A 23,148-nucleotide genomic window follows, 5' to 3' on the forward strand; every position below is an offset into this window, starting at 1 on the left:
GAACTCCGTGATTCTCTTAAACGAGCTCGGGATACTGCAACTGGTCCACATGAAATTCATTACCAGATTTTAAAACATTTACCTTTACCAACACTCTTAATATTACTAGATCTTTATAACCGGATTTGGGTTGATGGGAATATCCCGCCTTCGTGGCATGAAGCCACAATAATTCCCATCCCTAAACCGGGTAAAGATCCTACGAATCCTACCAATTATCGCCCGATCGCTTTAACTAGCTGCATTTGCAAAACCATGGAGAGATTGATCAATCGAAGGCTTGTTTGGTACCTTGAGTCCAACAACCTCATTACAGACCTCCAATGTGGATTTCAGTCCCAAAGGAGCACTCTTGATCATCTCGTTAGATTTGAAATGTTTGTCAGGGATGCTTTCATCCAGAAGCAACATTTAATTGCTATATTTTTCGATCTGGAGAAAGCTTATGATACCACATAGAAATATGGTATCATGCGCGACCTGCATAACCTCGGTCTGCGGGGTCGCTTACCTATCTTCATTAAAAACTTCTTAGAAGATAGGTCGTTTAAGGTACGTTTGGGATCAATATTCTCTGACCCATTTCCCCAGGAAATGGGAGTCCCTCAGGTAAATTATTGTCTCCCACACTTTTTCTATCAAAATAAATACGATACCGACGTGCCTTAAACGCGGGGTCGACGGTTCCCTTTATGTTGCTGACTTTCAGATGTGTTACGGATCGACAAGCATGCAGACAATCGAACGTCAGTTGCAGCTTTGCTTGAATTCTATTCAACGATTGGCAACTGACAATGGATTTCGATTTTCGAAATCCAAGACTGTGTGCATGCATTTCTGTCAAAGAAGAGGTTTACATCCTGATCCGGAGCTTACACTGGATGGTAGTCCCATTCCAGTTGTAGAGGAAACAAAATTCTTGGGTTTGATATTTGATAAGAAATTATCATTTATCCCTCATATAAAAACACTCAAGAAGAAATGTCTGAAACCCTCAACATATTGAGAGTCTTATCAAACACTGACTGGGGAGCAGACCGCAAGGTCTTGCTCAGATTATATCGAGGACTGATAAGATCTAAACTCGATTATGGGTGTATTGTGTATGGGTCTGCCCGCGAGTCTTATCTCAAAGAGCTCGACACCATACACAACCAGGGACTTAGAATCAGTTTAGGAGCATTCCGAACATCCCCAGTGCAGAGTTTATACGTCGAGGCGCACGAGCCCTCATTGCACGACAGACGTGATAAACTTGCACTGCAGTATGCTACAAAAATTGCATCTCTGCCTCATCATATTTCATTTAACACCATATTTAGACCCTATCATGAACATCTATATTTACTGAAGACTAATGTTATTCCATCATTCGGTATTCGCATTCAACCCCTTTTGTCAGACTGGTATCAGTCAAGACAGTATTGCGAATACCCCTTTCTTTGAGACACCGCCGTGGTCTATATCTAGTCTCGGTTATCCACTTTTTGATTAATCAGAAGCAGCAGACCGGGTTCTAATCCATTAAATATCGCAGACTAGCGATGCCATCGAGAGTTGATTATGGTCTGGATAAGTTAATTAATGTCTAATTAATAATTTAGAAAACATTTCAGGCCTAAAGAAAGATCTGCAATAGACAGATTTAGCTCTTGCATAGTGTATGTTTTATTAAAGATACATTATGGGAGATTAGATAAAGAGCTGACAATTCTCACTATAGTAAGTAAAAAATAGATAATGTAAAGGGAATATACTGAAAATTTCAAATTGATCCACCCGAACCGAGTATTTAGCGATTGAATTTTCGGCCTAGCCTTGATCATCATTAGTAATGTCGGTACGATAAAAAAAAACATAGTCTCGATTATCCAATTTTTGATTTAATCAGAAGCGGCAGATCCGGTTCTAATCCAGTAAATATCGCAGACTAGCGATGCTATCGAGAGTTGATTATGGTCTGGATAAGTTAATTAATGTCTAATTAATAATTTAGATAACATTTCAGGCCTAAAGAAAGATCTGCAATAGGCAGATTAAGCTCTTGCGTAATATATTGCATAGACGCCTTATACTTTATGTCTATGCAATAAAATCTGGGGCTTGTTTCACGAAATTTTAACTAAGATAAAATCCAAATTTTAGTAATTTGATTGGATAATATTTGATTGATTTTAGTGCTTAGCCAATCAAAATTGAAGTATATACTAAAATTTAGATTTTATCTTTAGTTAAAATTACGTGAAACAAGCCCCTGGATTCTAACAATCCCCATTTTGACAGAATCGATGCACGTATCCAAATAAGTAGTCTTGAATTTAGATTTGTCCAGGGTATCATTTTTAAAACTGAAAAAAATATTAGATTGTTTGTAAGAATTTAGGTGGTCTAAGAAAATGAAATGAAATGGGGTTTAACGTCCTACTGTTCTGCTCCGAACTGGGCTAATGAAGACGGGCAAAAGCCATACAGTGTGCTATGAGGGAAATTTTTCCCGGGCAGCGGTGCTACGGCCTACTCTTATATCGAATTCCAACTGCCATGGGATCTTTTACGTGAACGTCAATCTATACTCGGGACATCGATGTTTCGTCCCATCCGAACGATTAGACAACTGTCCTTGTCAGGCCCTCCGTCCTGCATCACTGACAAGGGGGGCACGCGGGAAAATCTGGATGAACTTTCTCGGCCAATGCAGGGATCGAACACCCGACCTCCAGGCTAGCAAGCCAGCGTCTTAATAAAAACATTATATGGAGTTCCACAGATTGAATAAAAGGGATGCTTTTGGCGAAACTGAATGAAATACCAGGGCTAATGAAAATGGACATGATAGGCTCTATACGCATGCAGTGTACTATGAGGCAAATTTAGCCAGGACAGTGTCGAAACTGCTCAGGTCTACAGCTTCAACAAATCAGAACTGTCTAGGGTTCTTTTACGTTCACGCCAGCATACACGGGACCTCGGATAGGCTATCATACCATCCGGATTACTCTAGATGTTATTCCTTGCCATACGGCCAGGCCCCGTCCTCCACAAAATTCCGTACATAACGTTTCCGGTTAACACTTAATCGAACCCGGGACTTCGCGATCCGTGGTTCAATGTGTTTAAAGTAGGCTATTCTTGAGTGTCTTGAGTCGGGTAGCTTGTTTTAAATAAAGCTGTCCAAAAATAGGCTATTGTTGAACTGTGTAAGTACTAGCTGTATTGTCTAAGTGAACTGATATCATCGAAATTCCTTGTATACAAAACTTGTGGTCTATACTAATTATTTAGTCTATAATTCCATTTTCTGGTCATAAGATGAAGAAAGATATGTTCAGTTAAAAATCAGTTTTTATAGATAATTCTAATTAATCTTGAGTAAGTGTCACTTCGGTTTTCTGTGATGCGGTTGTTCCCCTTTCCCGCCACGTGCTGATGTGCGCATGAACAACTTTAGTAAACTTATCGATCCAAAGATGGCGGGAAGCAGCTTACTTGATGCAACAAACAAGCTAAAGTTCCCGTAAATATAACATTTATAAGGGCTTTAAACAAGAAGCTTTATATGCATTCCATGTAAGTATAATATAGTAGCATAAAATGCGGTTTATTTCCATTTTTCTATCGAACGACCACTGTTTTTTCGTTGACCTTTTTGAGTATCAGTCGAGCAGACACGACAATCGTGACGTCTGTCTGCAAAAAATCGGGTTTAACTGAGACGCATTTGATGTTATATGGCCATCATACATGAAGCTAATGTAGACTTTTCGGTTATTTTTTTTTTTACAAAACGATTGCAAGAAATAGATTATTTTATTGAAATAAAAATCATAGATAACGGGTTTCGTGGGCGGATTCATTTATCAAGGTTATGCGCGCGCAAGTGGTGGAATTTTTATCTCTTCGCAGTAACCACTACTAACATGGCGTGCAGAATACTCAGAGTTCACAGCTGAAATGTATGTATGTTTTAGCCGTTTCTGGTCGATATTTTTTTGTGCAAAATTCTTATTGCTTTTCTTCACTTTACGGTACTGCTCACTCCAGAGTAGAATGCTAAATGAGGGCTAGCTAGGCGTGAAATATTCACCATTCAGACTACACTAGCTCTGCATCTTGAAACAACCTGTTCGCTGTTGTCATTTGGGAGGAGGAAGTGGTTTGTATGCAAGGATACATATGATGTATTTACAGTTAGTGCTTCCAGGCAGACATTCAATGCAGAGACCTGGCAAATATAGTGTGATGTTGCAATAAAAGAGGAGTTCTAATTAACAGTATTAACTGATTTACTGGTCATAAATTGACATAAATTTGTAGGTCTCAAATGTATATTCCATGTAGTTCAAGGACATGGTTTGGTATGAAAGTAATCATTTACTTCCTTACTGGCCTAAATTCCTTAGTCATACTTTTATATAGATCCTGTTTTGTGGTGACCTACAGTCAAAAATATAATAATAATTATAAATAGATGTATAAGTAGGCAACTACTTAGTAGGTCCTACCAGGATATGTAGTAAAAATAAGATGAGTACATGGCAAATTATTGATCAGGAAAATTTCCAATGGGCTGAGTCAAGGCATTGAGAGATGAAAATTGTAAGACTGTAAACTACAGTAAAATACCAACTCGCACATCAAGTCTGGTAAAGCTGCCAGCATCATGTCTGAAGTATGACTTTCCCAAATTGTATATAATAATGAGTTGGAGTTTTAAGCATCCTGTATTTTCTGTACCAACGAGGCTAATTTGAGTAATAAGGTGTGACTTAGGTGTCCTATGTTGAAAATAATCTCAAACCTTAATTGATAGTTATAGAACTGTGTTTGATATACAACAAACCTACCTTGATTCCTTCTCAGCTATGTTACATCGATTACATGTCATTTTGGTCCCGCATCATTTCCGACTCGTAGCATTTCGGACCCATGTTGAAAATAATCTCAATCCTTAATTGATAATAAAATGTATAGAGCCAAAAGCTATTTTATATAAAATAAACATGCAGGTAAAATTTACCGCTCGCAATCAAGTACAGCACGTGGAATCGTGGATCTTTGCACTGAAGAGATCTCTCAAGGAACTGCAAAATTTTCAATGTTGAATGTTTATGAAACGATATAACTTTAATTTAGTTGCACTTACAGTTCATTATCATTTTTTTCCTGTAAAAGTAATTTATTTTGAAAAAAAAAAAGAATATGCTGTAGAATTTATTTCAGAATGACCTACACAAAAAACAAAAGTAAATATTTACTCGACATGCACTGTTTCTACAAGCCCCTAGAAATTGTTAACGATAATCTGTAGGCTACACATTGACATGCATTCGTCGACAAGCTTGCCATAGATAGCAGTACCAATCGATAAATTAGTGCCTACAAAGAAAACTCTTTTTGGAAAATATTATAAATGGCAACGATCAAAGTGGGATAATTAAAGCTGATTAACCAATAATCCCTATGTTATTGTAGTATGTGCAAAGAAACCTTACAGTTCTTTAGTTTACGAGGAAAAATGCGAGTTGTCAATCGTCCGTGTGTTGATTCGATTATTCCGACTCGTGTAAAAGACATTTAGGCTTTCACAATTATAAAAACATTAGCAATATTACTAAATATACACAAATTTTCAACAATATTTTATAAATTAATGTCAAGTTCAATACTCGCCAATGAAACAAAACAAAATAGAACAAGCATTATTATCTTTTTTATCACCGGTCTCATGAATCGCTGATCAATTAAATAAAACACAACAAATGACAGCCTCACATAAAATGAAAAAAAAACCCCAGCTGTTACAAATATATCACACAAATTTTCAACAGTCTTTTAATTATTCATCCGAGTCTGAAACATCACCAGACAGAGTCAAAAAAGTTGTCAAGTAAGTCCGAAAGGTTGTCTGTGTTGAGTCCGAAATGACGCGGGACCGACATGACGTGCTACCTGTTCCATCATGCTATATTTCTTAAGACATCCACTTGAATGCTACTCCTTTACTGCATACGGGTAGTTAATAAAATAGCCAGTTGAATCTAAAACTGACAATCTAATAAATATGGGGATTGTAGTCAGGACCTCCCGGCTTTTGATTCACCACCATTCACTGAGCCACTGGCTCATTTGTAAACAACCAAGGGAAAATGAAATATTTTAGATTGTCAACCAGTGTTTCACTATTCTTCACTGAGTGTGTAAGTACTTGGATGGCTCTTCAATTATAACCTTATCTACATCCTACAGCTATGTTACAATCATTACATACATGTAAGCACAGGTACATGTAAATTTTTATACACCCACATTGAAATGTGACATATGGTCGTTGCCCCAGTCCGACGATCAGTCGTGCACAATAGCTTGTGGACGCTCTAGAGGCTACAGTTAATATCCGATTGACTAAATTTATACACAGTATTTAAGGTCATAAGGCGAAGAAGCCTATTGATTTTGAACGGTTTGCGATAATTAGAGCCAGAGTAATGGCCCTTGATCACTTTGAAAAAATCTTGTCGACGCTCTAGAGGCTAAAGTTAATATCTGATTGACTTTAAATTTATAGTGTTTCATGTCATGAGACAAGTCTATTTTTTTCGGCGATTTCTGATAATTACTACTGCCAGAGTTATGGTCCTTGATCACTTTAAAATCTTGTGCACGCTCTAGAGGCTATGGTTAATATCCGAATGACTTTAAATTTATACAAAGTATTTGAGGTCATGGGATGAAGAATCCTTTTTCCGATAATTACTGCCAGAGTAGTGGCCCTTGATCACTTTGAAAAATCTGGCTGAAGTTAATATCCAATTTAGACACAGTGTTTAAGATCATGAGACGAAGAATCCTATTGATTTTCAACGATTTCTGATAATTACTACCATAGTTAATGGCCCTTGATCACTTTAAGATACATGTATCTTGTAGATGCCCTGGAGGGGAAAGTTGATATCTGATTGACTTTAAATTTTATACAGTGTTGAAGGATCCTAGTCATTTTCAAAAAATTCCAATAATTACTGCCAGAATTATTTTGAAATATCATGTGGAGGCTCTAGAGCAATGGTTCTCAACTTTGTTTTGCCAACGGCATACCTTGGAACACATGAAAAAATAGTGGCACACCTGGCTAAATATATGTGAAAAATATTTGAATTTCGCAAAATAAAAACATGGTAAGTCATAGATACATAGAATGATTCAAACTAAACAAAGAAAAACACAGCTATGAACTTATCAGTAGACACCAGTGAATTGTGATCACATGGTTTTTATACGCCCACATTGAAATGGGGTCGTATATTGTCATTGCCCCCGTCCGTCCCTCGGGCCGGCGTCCACAATTGCTTGTGGACAATCTAGAGGCTAAAGTTAATATCCGATTGACTTTAAATTTATACAGTGTTTAATCTCATGAGACGAAGAAGTCTATAGATTTTCAGCGATTTCAGATAATTACTGCCAGAGTTAGGACCCTTGATCACTTTGAAAAATTGTGGACGCTCTAGAGGCTAAAGTTAATATCCGATTGACTTTAAATTTATACACAGTGTTTAAGGTCAGTGTTCAGCGATTTTCGATAATTACTGCCAGAGTTATGGCCCTTGATCACTTTAAAAATCTTGTGGAAGCTCTAGAGGCCAAAGTTAATATCCAATTGACTTTAGATTTATACACATTGTTTAAGGACATGAGATAAAGAAGCATATTGATTTTCAACGATTTACAATAATTACTGCCAGAGTTATGGCCCTTGATCACTTTGAAAAATCTTGTGGAAGCTCTAAAGGCTAAAGTTATCATCCGATTGACTTCAGATTGATACACAGAGTTTAAGACTTTGAGACGAACAAGTATATTGATTTTCAATGAATTTTTATGACTTGAACAGCTAAATCCATAATATTAAAAGTTTTGTATACTAAACGTTAGCATGGGGCAGAACTTTATAAAAACAAACAAATTCTAATGGTTTTCTGATAATTACTTAATAAGTTGTTACTCTTAATCACATTTAAGTGTATTATAAATGTTTCATTGTGGGCATATGTTTAGTTGCCTGGCAACCTATCATTTACATTTTCAAAATTTCGCGGCACACTTGTGAAGATCTTGCATCACACTGGTTGAGAATCACTGCTCTAGAGGCTAAAGTTGATATCCTATTGACTTCAAATTTATTCACACCGTTAAATGTTGTGAAACGATGAAGCCCATTGATTTTCAACTATTCCTGATAATTACTGCCAGAGTTATGGCCTGTGACCTCTGAAAAATCTTGTAGAAGCTCTAGTGGCTAAACTTACATGTAAAACCTGATTGACTTTTCAGCTCTAGAGGCTAAAGATAATATCCCATTGTCTTTAAATTTATACAGTGTTTAAGGTCATGAGGCAAAGGATGCTAGTCATTTTCAACAATTTTCGATAATTACTGCCAGAGTTACGACCCTTGATCACTTTGAAAAATTTTGTGGATGCTCTAGAGGCAAAAGTTAATATAAATTGTTCAAGGTCATGAGACAAATAATCGAAACAAATACTAATGATTTCTTATAATTACTTAATGGGTTATTACTTGTAATAAGATTTTATGTGTTTAACATTCCCCTTACTGACAAAAGAAAAAACATGTGACAACCCTTGATGACTGTCCTGACCTGGTTTGTGTTGAGTGGACATTAAACCCCATCTCTCTTTGTAAGGAATCTCGATTGTGTCAGTTTGATGCATGTAGTTATTATTTAAGTTTACAGAATCTGTGTGGTATTGGATTTATCTTTAGTTCTGTTCACTGCTTAATAAAGTGGAGAGTTAGTCTGTAAATCCGATATCCTGTATTTAAGACACTTACTTGTATGCTACAAATGGCAAAGCCCATCAATTAATTGTATAAATATAATGAAATGAAAAGGGGTTTAACATCCTACTGTTCTGCTCCGAACTGGGCTAATGAAGACGGGCATATGCCATACAGTGTGCTATGAGGGAAATTTTGCCCGGACAGTGGCACTACAGCCTACTCTTATATCGAATTCCAACTGTCAAGGGATCTTTTACGTGCATTCCAATGTATACACGCGACCTCGGTTTTTCGTCCCATCCGAACGACTAGACAACTGTCCTTGTCAGGCCCTCCGTCCTGCATCACTGACAAGGGGGAACCACACTGGAAAATCTGGATGAACTTTCTCAGCCAATGCAGGGATCGAACACCCGACCTCCATACTAGCGAGCCAGCGTCTTACCCACTTAGCCATCGTGATCCCTGTATAAACATAACATAAAAGTAGACAAAAGAAAGGATTACTGGATTAGTTTAAGCAGATATTATTATATATTAATAAAGCTTAATGGTACTTAATTATTTTTAGAACAAGAGCTCATGCAGGTCTATTATAATTATATGCTATAGGAGATTGTTATGTGATATGAGGGATTATTGTCTAATACAGTTTAGAAATTAACCAGTTTAAGTTAGAGTTTTGAACTTGTACATACTCATGTCATCATGACTATAATCAATAAAACAATGAGGACTATATTTTATGTACCTTGTACAGGTATGATAATTGTGGATGAAAATATAAGGAATAAATTATGTCTGCACGTATAATCTCTGATGTTAGTCTGAATGAAGAGACCTGTTGAAGATAAATTAGTGCTATAAAACAGAATTTCGGTTTTCAGCAATTGTTAGATGATTATAGAATAAAATTGTTGTTCTGCACATTTTAATACTGTACAAAGAAAGGTATTTAATTTATCTATTTTATTTATTATCCAGGTTAACTGAGAAATGGCAACCAAAGAAGAAACTAACCTTGACCTCGATCTTGATCTGGAACTTGAGGAGTCCCCATCTTCCTCCCCAACATTGGTAAATGAGCAACAGCAATGTCCAATATGCACCAAGAAGCTAACCCAACCTAAAATTCTTGCATGCCTTCATGTGTTTTGTGAAGCATGTCTAGAAAATCAGTTGGAAGAAAAGGCTATTGAAGGTGTGAAACCGTTGAAGGTGAAATGTACAGTATGCGAGCAGGACACCCAGGTTCCAATGAAAGGGGTTCAGGATTTACAGACGGAACATGTGCTGTCCGACATGTTGGATATGTCCGGGGTAGAGAGTATGCAAATTGTCTGCACCAGTTGTAAAGCTAAGGAAAAGGCTGTAGCTAGGTGTAGTGATTGTGCTAACTTTCTCTGCCCTAATTGTGTAACGGCACATAAATTTATGCGCTGTTTTGAAAATCATAAGGTAACTATTATTTAAGTCATCTACATGAACAATAAGTTGTCAAGGCTGCTTGACTTTTAAAAATAAAAAGCTTTTCTGTTGAATAGAATGATCAGTTCAATGAACAGAATAAACATGACTTTAATGATTTAATAAAATGTTGCAGATTAAGCTCTTGAAAGTAGCTACAAGACCATATTACATATTCGTATACCAGGTGATTATTATTGCCCTTGGTTATGTCTTGAGATTCACAAAGCAACTACCGATGTGGTTAGCTTGCTACTGTGGACGTATAACAATTTAAATGTAATGTGAATTCTATCTATTTTTCAGGTGTTGTCCTTTGATGAATTAAAGAGTAGTGATGGACTTTCTATACACAAGCCAATATTCTGCTCTGTTCACTCTTCAGAAAACTTGAAGTATTTTTGTCACACATGTGAGGTGAGTGCCTGTACAGATTCACAATTTATAAAAGAATGAAATCCTTTCTTAGGGATGGTTGTTGGAGAATTTTCAACAAAGACAAATAATTCCATCATTGGGGTTTCAGGCATTATCAAGAATTTTTGAATTTTGAATTCGTTTCCCACTTGTAAAAGTAGAGTTTTTGAATTGACATATTTTGCATAGAAAACTTGAATTGTTTAATTCTAGCGTGTTTCCCAGGAGGGCTTTTTATTCAAGACTTGTTAAGTTGTGAGTAATAAATGGTAGAGCATGTGGGTGAAGTTACTGTGTGTGTACATGCAACATAACAAATGTTTTGACATTAGATTGATTATTGTTTAGTTTTAATGCTTAAAAGTTCAATTTCATCCCCAAAACATAGTAAGAATACTGTTGATCATTTAATCAATATCCTGAGTGAGGTGGTTCTTCAGTGGTCAAAAATGCTTAGAATGATGGATGCCATTTCTAAAAAATCAAAGCGTGGTAGTGACGGTTTTCTATTAAGCCAAACTAACATCTTCACTGTTATTTTATTTACAGATTCCTATCTGTAGTGAATGTATGGTCAATGATCACAGAATGCCAGATCACAACTATGAGAAACTGGCTGATGTCGAAGATGACCAAAAGAAGGACTTGGAGAACCTAGTAACAGAATGTCAAAGTAAACTTGAACCGTGTAGATCAGCTGCATCTAGAGCTGAGGGCGCCCTCTCTGAACTGCAAAGTCAACAAGAGGATGCCAAGAGTCTCATTGAAGAAACATTCCAAAGCTATAAAGCTATCCTCGAAAAAAGAAAGGTAATTATTGCTATTTAGACCACGTTAAATCAATTGTTTGTTATTATGACCTTTCTGCATTTTTATCCGTAATAATTTCACTCTTCTATGATTATTGTTTCTATGAAAGAAATAAAATGACGCCTACTTTTTAGAAATATAATATTTGATGGTTGTCATTCCCATACGCCTGTACCTCTTCCTGGTGCCCTCAATTGATTGTGGATACACACAAATTTAAGTTCACAAGACAAAGAGCCTAATGAATTTTAACTATTTCCAATATTAAAAAAAAATATTCTTCTTTTAGAATCCTCAAAATATCCCAAGTAGGATTGAGTCTAGTTAGAACTTGAAATAATTACAAAGTATTCATTTGTAAAATTTATTTAGTTTCTTTTCATATTTTATACATGTATTAAAATTTGTATTACAGACTGCACTTCTTAATGAATTAGATGAAATCCATTCTCACCATGAATTAGAGTTAATGGGATTATGTCACAGTGTTAACAACATGATGGATAAGATAGAGGACAGCTGTAAATTTACCGAACACATACTGAAAAATGGCAGTTCCTTACAAATTGCTGTTTTAAAACGTATTATTTCAACTCAGTTGATGTCCTTAATTAACAACACACCAGCTGTAGAAACTGATTTGAATATTGAATTTAAGTCCGACCCAGCTGTCTTTGAAAAAATGGTCGAGGACCATTTTGGTAGCTTTGGACGAGATGAACCAAAGGTAATGTTTCATTTTACTTATAATAGGCAACAAATAAGTTCTTAATCCTTTTGTTGATTGTGGTTTTCTGCTTTTTTTGTTTATAAAATTGAAATGAAATAACTTTTCTATTATGAAGATATTACTGCATGATTTGCTATATGAATTATTAATTTATTTCTTGTGATCTGATTTGTTTTCAATACATGATTCTAATTTTTCTTCCAGCGTGAAAATCAGTTGTCACCGCTCCACTCATCGTTTGAGAATGAAGGTTTTAACCTACCACATGGTGTGTTGAATCAAGACGTTAACATGATGCCTTCATCTTCCAATGGGTTTATGTCCAATATGGCCTCATTGCCCCCTGTCTCATTGAGTGGCAACCTTCAGAGTCTTTCCTCGTTGATAGCCAATATTCCCAGCCATTTAACTGGACCGTCACATCCAATGCATGATCCCAGCTTATCACGTAACTCACACAGTCCAGCAATGTCAGACAGTGGGATATCTGTAGGAGATGCTGCCAGCACTAATAGTAATAATAGTGCTACCATGATCAACATTGCAGCTATGGCAAGCCTTGGTAAGTTTCATATTTGATACTTTTTTGTAGTCCTCGATAAAATAACCATAAGTTATTGTCCCCCGCCTTTCGAAGAAAGCAGGGGACTATTAAAATGGGTTCGTCCGTCTGTCTTTCTGTCCGTCTGTCTGTCCGTCACACTTTTTGGGACACAATAACTCTCTTCCTAATTGAGCTAGAATGTTCAAACTTGGTGTATGTGTTTATTAGGTCAATGCCTTGATGGAGTTCGAAGATGAGCATTTTCCGCTTAGGGTAAGCAGAGATAAGCAATTTGATTGGTTGATGCTTTGGGACACGATAACTCTCTTCCTAATTGGGCTAGAATGTTCAAACTTGGTGTATGTGTTGATTAGGTCAATGCCTTGATGGAGTTCGAAGATGAGCATTTTCCGCTTAGGGTAAGCAGAGATAAGCAATTTGATTGGTTGATGCTTTGGGACACGATAACTTTTAATTGAGCTAGAATGTTCAAACTTGGTGTATGTGTTTATTAGGTCAATGCCTTGATGGAGTTCGAAGATGAGCATTTTCCGCTTAGGGTAAGCAGAGATAAGCAATTTGATTGGTTGATACTTTGGGGCACGATAACTCTCTTCCTAATTGAGCTAGAATGTTCAAACTTGGTGTATGTGTTGATTAGGTCAATGCCTTGATGGAGTTCGAAGATGAGCATTTTCCGCTTAGGGTAAGCAGAGATAAGCAATTTGATTGGTTGATGCTTTGGGACACGATAACTTTAGTTCTAATTAAGTGAGATTGATGAAACTTGGTGTATAGTTTCATTACAGTAATACCTTGACTAAGTTTGATAATGAGCATTTTCTGCTCAGGGTAAGCAGAGCGATACGCAATTTGATTGGTCGATTTCAAGTTCATCTGGTATTGAGACAGGGCTGACGAGAGGAGTCTGTTCTGAGTGTGTGTCTCTGTTGCTTGCCATACTTTTTTTTTACCTGAATAAAAAAAGAAATATGCATCAGTTTTTCAACACTTGGTCAACATGATTTACACCAAGAATTTCGTTTTCTTTATTTTTGAATAATACTGAACTACTCGTCTAGACACGACAATTTCAATTATTATCGGAGGGGTAATTGTTTGTGATTGTGAAAAATCACGGACTTGGCATATTACAACAGACCTTTAATGTAACAAATATTTTCTCGTTTACTTCTTAAAAATTATAATCTGTGAAAAATACAAATCGCGAGTTCATGTCAGTTTGCTTATATCGCACGTTTACCGCTATTCAATTACAATGCCAATCAATGGCTCATTAAATAAACCACGTGCTTTGTTCGGTTACGATATCGTTCCACTGTTGTAAAATCTTTTCTTCCCCATAAATCGTACATTCCAATAAAATCGTATTCAATATTTAATTTTAACAAACCTTTTCACATATCACAGAAATGTAAAATAATATTCGGGGAAATTTGACCGTTGATATCTAGGAAATACCTGTTAGCAGACACAGCATGTACAAATTGTAGCCTGGGAGTGGGAGCAGTTTATTAATAGATACAATTGGTACCGTAGTTGTGTAACAAAGGTAGCCTATTCTATAAATAGCGATAGAATGAGTGACAAATAGAATGCCGATAAACCATGAAACAAAATATTCTATGTCATAGTATTTGGTTTTGTGCATAAACAGCTTTATACCGAAGACAACATATTAAAAATAGTAAGTCTACTAAGTGATGACGTCGAGTGAATAATAAAATAAATTAAGCGTCACAAATAGAGCGCGTGCTTTCGCCGTAAAACGGTGTCGTCTGCTAGAAAGACAAAACGTGATTTATCATCACCCAGTTGTGCAAACGAAACGTCTTTATACAAACTTTTCCTTTTTATAAGCTCGTTTATATAGTTTATGCTTTAGTTCTTGAAGAAGCTTTCCAATGTATTACCCCTGTAATTCCTCCTCTTTTATCTGTACAATATTTTCGAAAAAAATGAAACGAAATCCACTTATGTATACATTTAGGTTACCTTATAGCCTACATGTCCCGACTCAACTTGCCACATTACATGTCATAATATTATAACCAGGTATTGATAAAAGCATCAATTGAGCAATTCCAATACAATCCAATACAATGAATATAGGCAAGGTAAATAAACAAATAAATGGAAAAAACAAATTGAAAAAGAAACTTATAAATTAATTAAATATGTAGTATGCAATAATGAATTGACATTTAATGACAGAAAGAAAACAGTGAACTTTGCACAACTTGCAGCAAGATGGAAAATAGACCCGTTGATACAACCAAACTCTAGATCTGTAGGCATAGAGCATGTTTTCCCCTTAATATGCTATAATTATTCCATCAAAAACATTGTTTGCTTAGACTATAAGTAAAGATATACTGTTTGATTGTTCAATACTTTGTAAAAGATAATTTGTGATAAATTTATATGTGTCCTCTAATTATTTTCCTATTTCGGCGGGGGACATCAGCCTCACTGTTGGCTTGTTCCTGCTTTGTATCCTCCCAAATATTTGAAGAAAATTGAGAATATCTTGTCGGCGAAGCTGTAGAAAATTTCATATTTTCGGAATACTGAAAATGACACTTCTTTCATTTGCTATGTGGTGACTCTACATGTAGGTCTTATGCTGTTACTTTGTGACGCCATTATATTTTCATTAATTTTTTGTTTAAATTTAGGCCAAGTATCATTGGGTGGCCACATGTTATCAGGTCTATCTGGTGGAATGAACACTAATACTGGTTCCACATCATCTGATGGTAGTAGTAGAACACAAACACCTCTTTCACACAATGAGATGTCTCCCACCAGTATGGCTAGTTTACCATCAATAGCTGAACGAGCTGAAAACACAAACTTAGATAATTTGGCAAGCTTATTTAACCCACATACCACATCATTCAGTAAAATTATTGATAATATGAGAAGTATAAGCGTGAGTGGTGGTGGACCAGGAATGGACAATATGATCACCGGTGCAGCTGGTGGTTCCAGAGATATAGGTAGGTAACTAATAAGCCTGTTAATTGTTTTATATAAAGACAAAATACAAGGTAACAGATTTTGATAGGAAACTGCTATTCAAAATTTTCATATTAACTTTTTCTTCAAGTATCTGACCCTTGGCTTTTTCTTCCTGGTCATTCAGGAAACTAAAATCTTTGCAATCATTGAAGTTGATCAGATAAAAAAGTCTCATTCTATTTTTCAGCTGGTATCACAACCCCGACTATTGGTAATACCTTCACATACCCGCCTATTAGACGTGGAGATCAGATGAGCTCCATGCAGATAAGGTAATTTATCACACCATTTAAATACAGGTTAAAGTAACCGTTTTATTAACGGACAAACGTGTTCAAAATATAGAAATTAATTGTAATCTTCAAAATAGGTCAGTTTACAAAAAGTTAAATTACACAGATATGTGACAACAGTTTGGTGTGGTTTGCTCTTTGCCCGTACAGAATAATATTATGTCATTTATGTCTCAATCTGAAGACATTAACTGAATTAAGCTTTCATTAACAGCTCTATATAAGTGCTTACTCTGAGGCCGTCCTAAAAATAAGATTTAGTCTATTCTATTGATATGATTTATATGGTGCATGATATAATGTTGCAGATAATTAGTTTCAGTTGGGGTAACTTGTCAGATAATTAGTTTCAGTTAGTGTAACTTGTCAGATAATTAGTTCCAGTTTGGGTGACTTATCAGTCTCAGATAATTAGTTTCGGTTGGGGTAACTTGTCAGATAATTAGATTTGTTATAATTTTGATGAATGTTATTTACAGGTGTAAATTTGGTCAACTAGGTCCAGGTAAGGGCCAGTTTAACTCACCACATGGATTTTGCCTGGGTATTGAAGAAGATATTATTGTAGCTGATACCAACAATCATAGAATACAAGTATTTGATAAGACTGGAGATTTTAAATACCAGTTTGGTATTCCAGGTAAATATTTAATAAAATATTCTTTGAACATGTCCTGGCTCAGTAAGGTGCTTGTTTGTTAACCAGGCTCTACGTTTGCAAAGTATTTCCAGACATGAGTCAAGAGTTTGACAAAGGGCTATAGTTTAGTTAAAATAAGGCGAAAAATTTTGAGTAAATTCTGAAGTCTTGAGAATACTTTGAACTCAAGGCCTGGTCTATTTCACTCCCAGTTTTGGTCAAGAAAGTTGCTCAGGATTTCACACAGGGTTTCGCCTTGTCAGTGGAGGCCTGGCAAGGAACATCGTCTAGTTATTTGGATGGTACGGAAAATCAAGTTCTCATGTACATGTTGGTGTGCATGTAAAAGAACCCTTATAGTACACTTCATAGCATATGCCTGTCATCGTTAGCCTGACTGCTGCAGAAATACAGAACATTTTTATCAATATGTTGCTAGAATATAAAAAGGGTGGCTGATAGGTTGAAAGTGCGTGTTGAATCATAAGGTGTGTCATTGAGTCAAGTGGCATGGTATCAATTCCCTGATTGTACGTGACAAGGAGTAGGTTCGTCTGTCCAACCTTGTATGCTTTCTCAAGGAACTCTGGTTTCCTCCCACTGCTAAAGACCTATGCGCAACGAATTATTGAACGATATGCTAGTCCCTAAAGGACCTAGTTTGTGTCAAGTGGATGTTAAACCCCCTCTCTTACTCTAGCATATAAAAGACATGATCCTAACTGCTGTTTTTATAATTTAATTAATGTCTCAGGTTTTATCAACAATTCATACCAGGCACTGTTTATTTTAGGTCGTGAAGAAGGTCAGCTATGGTATCCACGTAAAATAGCTGTGATGAGGTCATCTGGTAAATATGTTGTATGTGATCGCGGTAATGAAAGATCTCGAATGCAGATATTTACTAGAAATGGTCATTTCGTAAAGAAGATAGCTATACGATATATTGATATTGTAGCAGGATTAGCTATTACTTCCCAAGGTAGGAAAACTTTATACTCTAGAGTACTTATGTAATTGATATGTAACCAACCCCCCCCCCCCCCCCCCCCCCAAAAAAAAAGTCATATCATTTTAGAATTGGGTGTGTGGTGTTTACATGTGTGGTTGATTGAATTGAATTGCAGTAATTATTAAATACAGAGATTTGCATAGGAGTAGCTAATTGAATTTTGAACTTATATTGTGATGTTTTGTAGGTAATATTGTGGCTGTTGATAGTGTATCACCAACAGTATTTTGTATTGGAGAATCAGGTGACCTTATTAAATGGTTTGATTGTAGTGACTATATGAGAGAACCATCAGACATAGCTGTCAGCGGCACAGAATATTTTGTTTGTGACTTTAAGGTAGGACTAATAGTCATGGTTAGATAGAAAACATTAGGGATGACATGTTGCTGTTCAGGCAAAATTCTCCCCTTTAGTATGTCAGATATCAATTATCTCAAAATGGCTTTTAGTGGTTAAGTACAGTTAAATTCAAATCAAAGTGATTGCACTGGTCAGTTGTGCAGTGACAAATATTATTCTCTATTTGACGGCACAAAAGAATTAATTTGAAAATTGGTAATTATTTTTCAGGGACATTGCGTTGTTGTCTTTAGCGAAGAGGGGCAGTTTCTGCGAAGGATTGGTTGTGAAAACATTACCAACTACCCAAATGGCATAGATATCAGTGATGCAGGAGATGTTTTGATTGGAGATAGCCACGGAAATCGTTTCCATGTTGGCGTATTTCAGAGAGATGGCTCACTAATTGGTGAATTTCAATGTCCTTATGTTAAAGTTAGTAGATGTTGTGGTTTGAAGATCACATCAGAGGGCTATGTTGTCACACTTGCCAAGAATAATCATCATGTGCTGGTTTTAAATACTTTATATATTACTTAAACAATGTGCCAATTTATATTATATATACTATATATATATATATAAATAAATATATTATATCTATATTTACTATGTTATCTGATTGGGGTTATAGAAATCTTTATCACTAACACCCATCTTATATTTAGTTTATATTTACAGTTTTTGTTTTATGTTTTTTTGTGTAGCAGTCCAAAATTATATTCCTGAAATGGATGATTTATATTGTATTAATTTTTTGAATAATTTATATAAAAAAAAGAAAAAAAAAGAATTATATAGTGGTAAGCAATCAATAGTATTAGTCACATTTTAAAAAATAATATATTTTGCCATGTTTTTTTCTGTTTAGATGAGACATGGTAGCAATTGTTAAAATTGTAATCTTGGTCTCGTTTTGCCCTTATACATCTATTTTGTCATATACAAATACAATTATAATATGCAAATTGCTTATTTTCTAGTCATATATACTCAGTCAAGACATGACTTCTTTTTTTTTTGTCCTGTTCGTGCCTTAATGGGATTATTAATTATTTTCCCAATTTTTTTTTTTTAACAAATTTTTTTTTAACCAATAAAAGAAATTAAGGATTTTTTTTTTTCATTTATTAATTAACTAATTATTTTTTTGATTATTAATTTAAAATATTGATTTATTTTATTTTGTTTGGTGTTCATAGTGTAAGAAGCTTTACAAATTGATAGATTGATATTTTTTTAAGATGTTAATATTACATGTTATGTTAGATATTTACATTTTTTTAAATTGTAAACCAAGTTATATATATATATATATTATATACATACATGTAGATGCTAAAATTGCTCATGCCGATTTTTGTATACAAGACCATTACATAGATTTTACCCACCATACTTATATTAGCATATGTATCTAATCAAAAGTATATATATATATATATATTGTTAATTGTTTTCGTGTTAATTTTTCATATTGGTTTTTGCCATATAATTATATCATTATTAAACCTTAGGGCGATTGATAACACATGTGAATATTTGGTTTTTCAAAGGTATTCCAGAAATATATTTTATCAAACTAATTTTTGGACTGCAGTTTGCGATTTTTTGAGAATGTTGCTCCCTTTTGAGCATGTTCTCTCTTCGTGTTTAACCTGCGATTTCAGATTTTTTTGGACTTTTCCTATTATGATTGTCTGGGTTTTAAATTTCACAACGAGCTTTTTCATTATTAGTTAAAATGTTTAATGGTGTTCATGTTCTTTCAATTATTCCAGTTTGAATTTAAATCATAATATAACTATATAATATATATAATGTCCCCTTCCCCTTAACACCCCCCCCCCCCCAAAAAAAAAGTTTTGATTTTTTGATGGTTTTTATTAATATTTTTCCTCTTAAATTCCTCCTAGTTTTGAACATTTTGCATTTGATGTTTAAAATTTTGATTCTGTTAAATTCTTATATCATATCTCTTCTTCCCTTTTACAAATCTGAGTATAATGTATAAAGCATGGGGGAGGCTAGCTTCCAAGAAATGAGCATAAACAAAGGGTAATGATGATGCGCCTATAGACATAGCTTATATTCTTCACTTAATCACCAAGAATACAAACTATGTTTGTTACAAGTATAACCAGAAGATATGCATCAATTTTATTCTATATTAAGTGTATATCGAGACAGGGATTTCTTTTTTTCCATCTTTTCGGTTTATATAATTTATCCATCTTTAATCAGCTTTTAGTTTAATATTTCTCTCTTTATTATTTGTAGTTGTTTTTAATTGGCTTAGTTTGTGATGTTTTGTCACTTTAGGTCCTTAGTTTATAACAACTTACAGAGGGGAAAAATACCCTTTGCTTCCAGTATTTAGCCAAGTTGAAAATATAGTTTATTATTATTAACAGTTTAACAAGGCCTCTTAGCCGACCTTTCTTTTTACTTGGTATTATTATGTATTATTTTTGAAATTCTTTACTCTTAATTACTTTTCATATACAATTATATATATATATTTAATTTGATGTTTTGCAATGTTATTTTTCCTTTATATATATATATATTTAGCTAATATTTTTTTTTTTCCTTTTGATTTATTTCAACCCTCATTTACTACTATTATTTGATTAAATATGATCAGCAATGTTATAAATTAATTAGCCACTTTATAACCGTCTTATTCCAGTTATATTATCTTGGGTTGGGAACTTCCTTCTAAAGCAGTTTATATCTTTAGCAAAAAACTGAGGACTTGATGAGATTCTTTATTTCCTTTCCATTAACAGTTAATTTTGACTTTTATTTTTGAAATGTTGAGAATTTTTTTTTCTTGTTAAAAGTTACAGTTTAATAATATTAAAATTTGTTATAACATTTAAAAAAGAAAAAAGAGCAAAGCATGTGCTTTCTATTTTTTATTTTTTGCCATTCCTTAGTTTTTCGTTGAAATGTTAAAAATCACATTTGCATTGAATATACAATTATTACTGAAATGTGTTGAATCAATGTTCCGACTTATTTTATACACTGATTTGACATATATTCCACTCCTTAAGATTGGCAAAGTTATCCACTTTTTACATCTATGACTTAAAACTGGTCTTATGATTCAGTTTCTAATTTTAATTGGTTTATAGAATGGATTATTATACTATTTTATATCTTTATATTTATGTATTGTGATACATATTTTTTATGCTCATAATATGCAAATTTATACTGAATACTACTGTGGTTGGCAAATTTGATCTTTTGACCTATTACACATTTTGCCACAATTTGAAACCAATTAATCCTAGCATAGTGCTTATTTATTAATGACATTTCATTCAAATGTTTGTTTTACTGTCTTCCATATGAGAACATAATTTTATGTTGAAGTAACAAAAAAAAATATACAATTTATCCAATGGAAAATATAATTTATCAAAAACACAATATAATTTAGCGGAGAATAAATTTACTATAATCAAAGTACATAACATTTTAACAGTTGAAAATAATTTACTGGAAAATTTACAGCAATAATTGCATTTTCAATTCTATCAAAAAAAAATATTTGTCTTTTATATTACTAAACAGTATTATTGTTATGATTTCTCTCCTTGATGTTTACTTATTTTTTTAAAGATTGATATATTTATTTAAAGGCTTTATGTTATTCCCAGAAATTTACGAATACTAGTGCTATTATATTATTATTATTAACCATTGTTATTAACTTTACCAATATAGAATGGTTTCTGAAACTAGGAATTTTAAGATAAAGCGAATACTTCTATTTTATTATCTTTCTGATCTCAACTTTTTTTCAGATGCCAAACTGTGATATTATTTTACTTGATATCATATCATTTGATACTAGGCTGTTCAATCTGCAGGTTGTCAGTAGAGTGGGTATTATTATGTGTAATAATCATAGTGATCAAATAACCCATTCAAAAAGAAATTTGAAAAATCAGATGTTCATTTGAAATTATGCAACAATTGAAAAGAAAACTGGTAGATGGTTGCAGCTAATTATTTATAAATCTACGCGCAAATTGGGTTGTATGATGTTTATTTTTTGATTCGCAGACTGGACACTATAGAGGTCATAATAACTATCCATATTGTTCAAATTTAATGTTTTTAAGTATTTCTTCTAGAGATATTTTGCATGTCACTGTGTAGGACTGCGGACCATTTATAGCACACAGTTCTAAAGGAGTCTGAAAAAATATTTGATAAATACAATTAAAGATGTTATTTTAATATAAAAAATTGTTTTTTCGAAAAACTTGATAAACTTAATAATTATTGATCAATTTGAACAAGAGCTAAAAAAAAAACGTCTTTCCCGAGTCAACGCAAACCGTGCACTTAGTCTTGCATATTCACATTCTATTTCGGATAAACATGTAGTGACGTAAGACAACGAGATTGAATGTAATTTGATTTCTGAATGTAATATTAAAAAAAACTCCCAAATCATTTATTGATCTCTGTTTCGACAACCTATTTTATTATAAAGAAGTGATACAATGTTTTAAGTCTCTCTTAATCTACCTCCATTATTGATAATTCTCAATTGTTGGATTAATTACACCTACTAAAAGGAGCAAAACAGTAACGATGAAATTGAGTTTTATTTTAACCCATTCTACTGAAAACTGAATGCATTTACTAACATTTTATTGTAGCCAATGCCAATCTTAAGGAGTAGCAAAAAAATATACACAAGTATTCATATATATACATATTACTATTTTTGGAGGAGTCATCTGCGATTTCTTATATGTTTATGTGAAGGAAAATGTATGCAAGTGGATTAAAGGTGTTCTTTCAAACAAATATAAACTTGTTTATTTTATCATTTAAAAAATTTTTTGTGTCCATCAGGTACATACTTGTGTTTATACTCACTGTGTTATACTCACTGTGTTGCCACATTCAAAGTCAAACTTAGTCTTCATGAACCTAGGAGGCGCAGTGATTCCGTAAGACACTGGCTCGTTAACCTGGATGTCCAGTGTTGGATCCTCAGTTTTGGCCAAGAAA

General features: G+C 34.1%; 1 protein-coding gene across 2 annotated transcripts; it reads left to right on the forward strand.

Moving 5' to 3' along the window:
* The first annotated feature begins 3,442 nt into the window (after positions 1-3,442).
* LOC126830832 (brain tumor protein) lies at positions 3,443-22,941 on the forward strand. Of its 2 annotated transcripts, none has more exons than XM_050561262.2 (12): positions 3,443-3,567; positions 9,787-10,260; positions 10,576-10,686; positions 11,236-11,496; positions 11,912-12,223; positions 12,431-12,788; positions 15,470-15,793; positions 16,003-16,087; positions 16,588-16,748; positions 17,542-17,730; positions 17,948-18,099; positions 18,334-22,941. In XM_050561262.2, the coding sequence occupies exons 2-12, from the start codon at positions 9,799-9,801 to the stop codon at positions 18,640-18,642; spliced, it is 2,724 nt and encodes a 907-aa protein (XP_050417219.1). In that variant the 5' UTR covers positions 3,443-3,567; positions 9,787-9,798; the 3' UTR covers positions 18,643-22,941. The 2 variants fall into 2 exon arrangements, with proteins under 2 accessions (XP_050417219.1, XP_050417220.1); XM_050561263.2 differs by lacking the exon at positions 3,443-3,567 and adding an exon at positions 3,902-3,953.
* Positions 22,942-23,148: the final 207 nt, after the last annotated feature.

This window comes from Patella vulgata, chromosome 8 (assembly GCF_932274485.2).
Source record: "Patella vulgata chromosome 8, xgPatVulg1.2, whole genome shotgun sequence".
NCBI classification, from domain to species: domain Eukaryota; kingdom Metazoa; phylum Mollusca; class Gastropoda; family Patellidae; genus Patella; species Patella vulgata.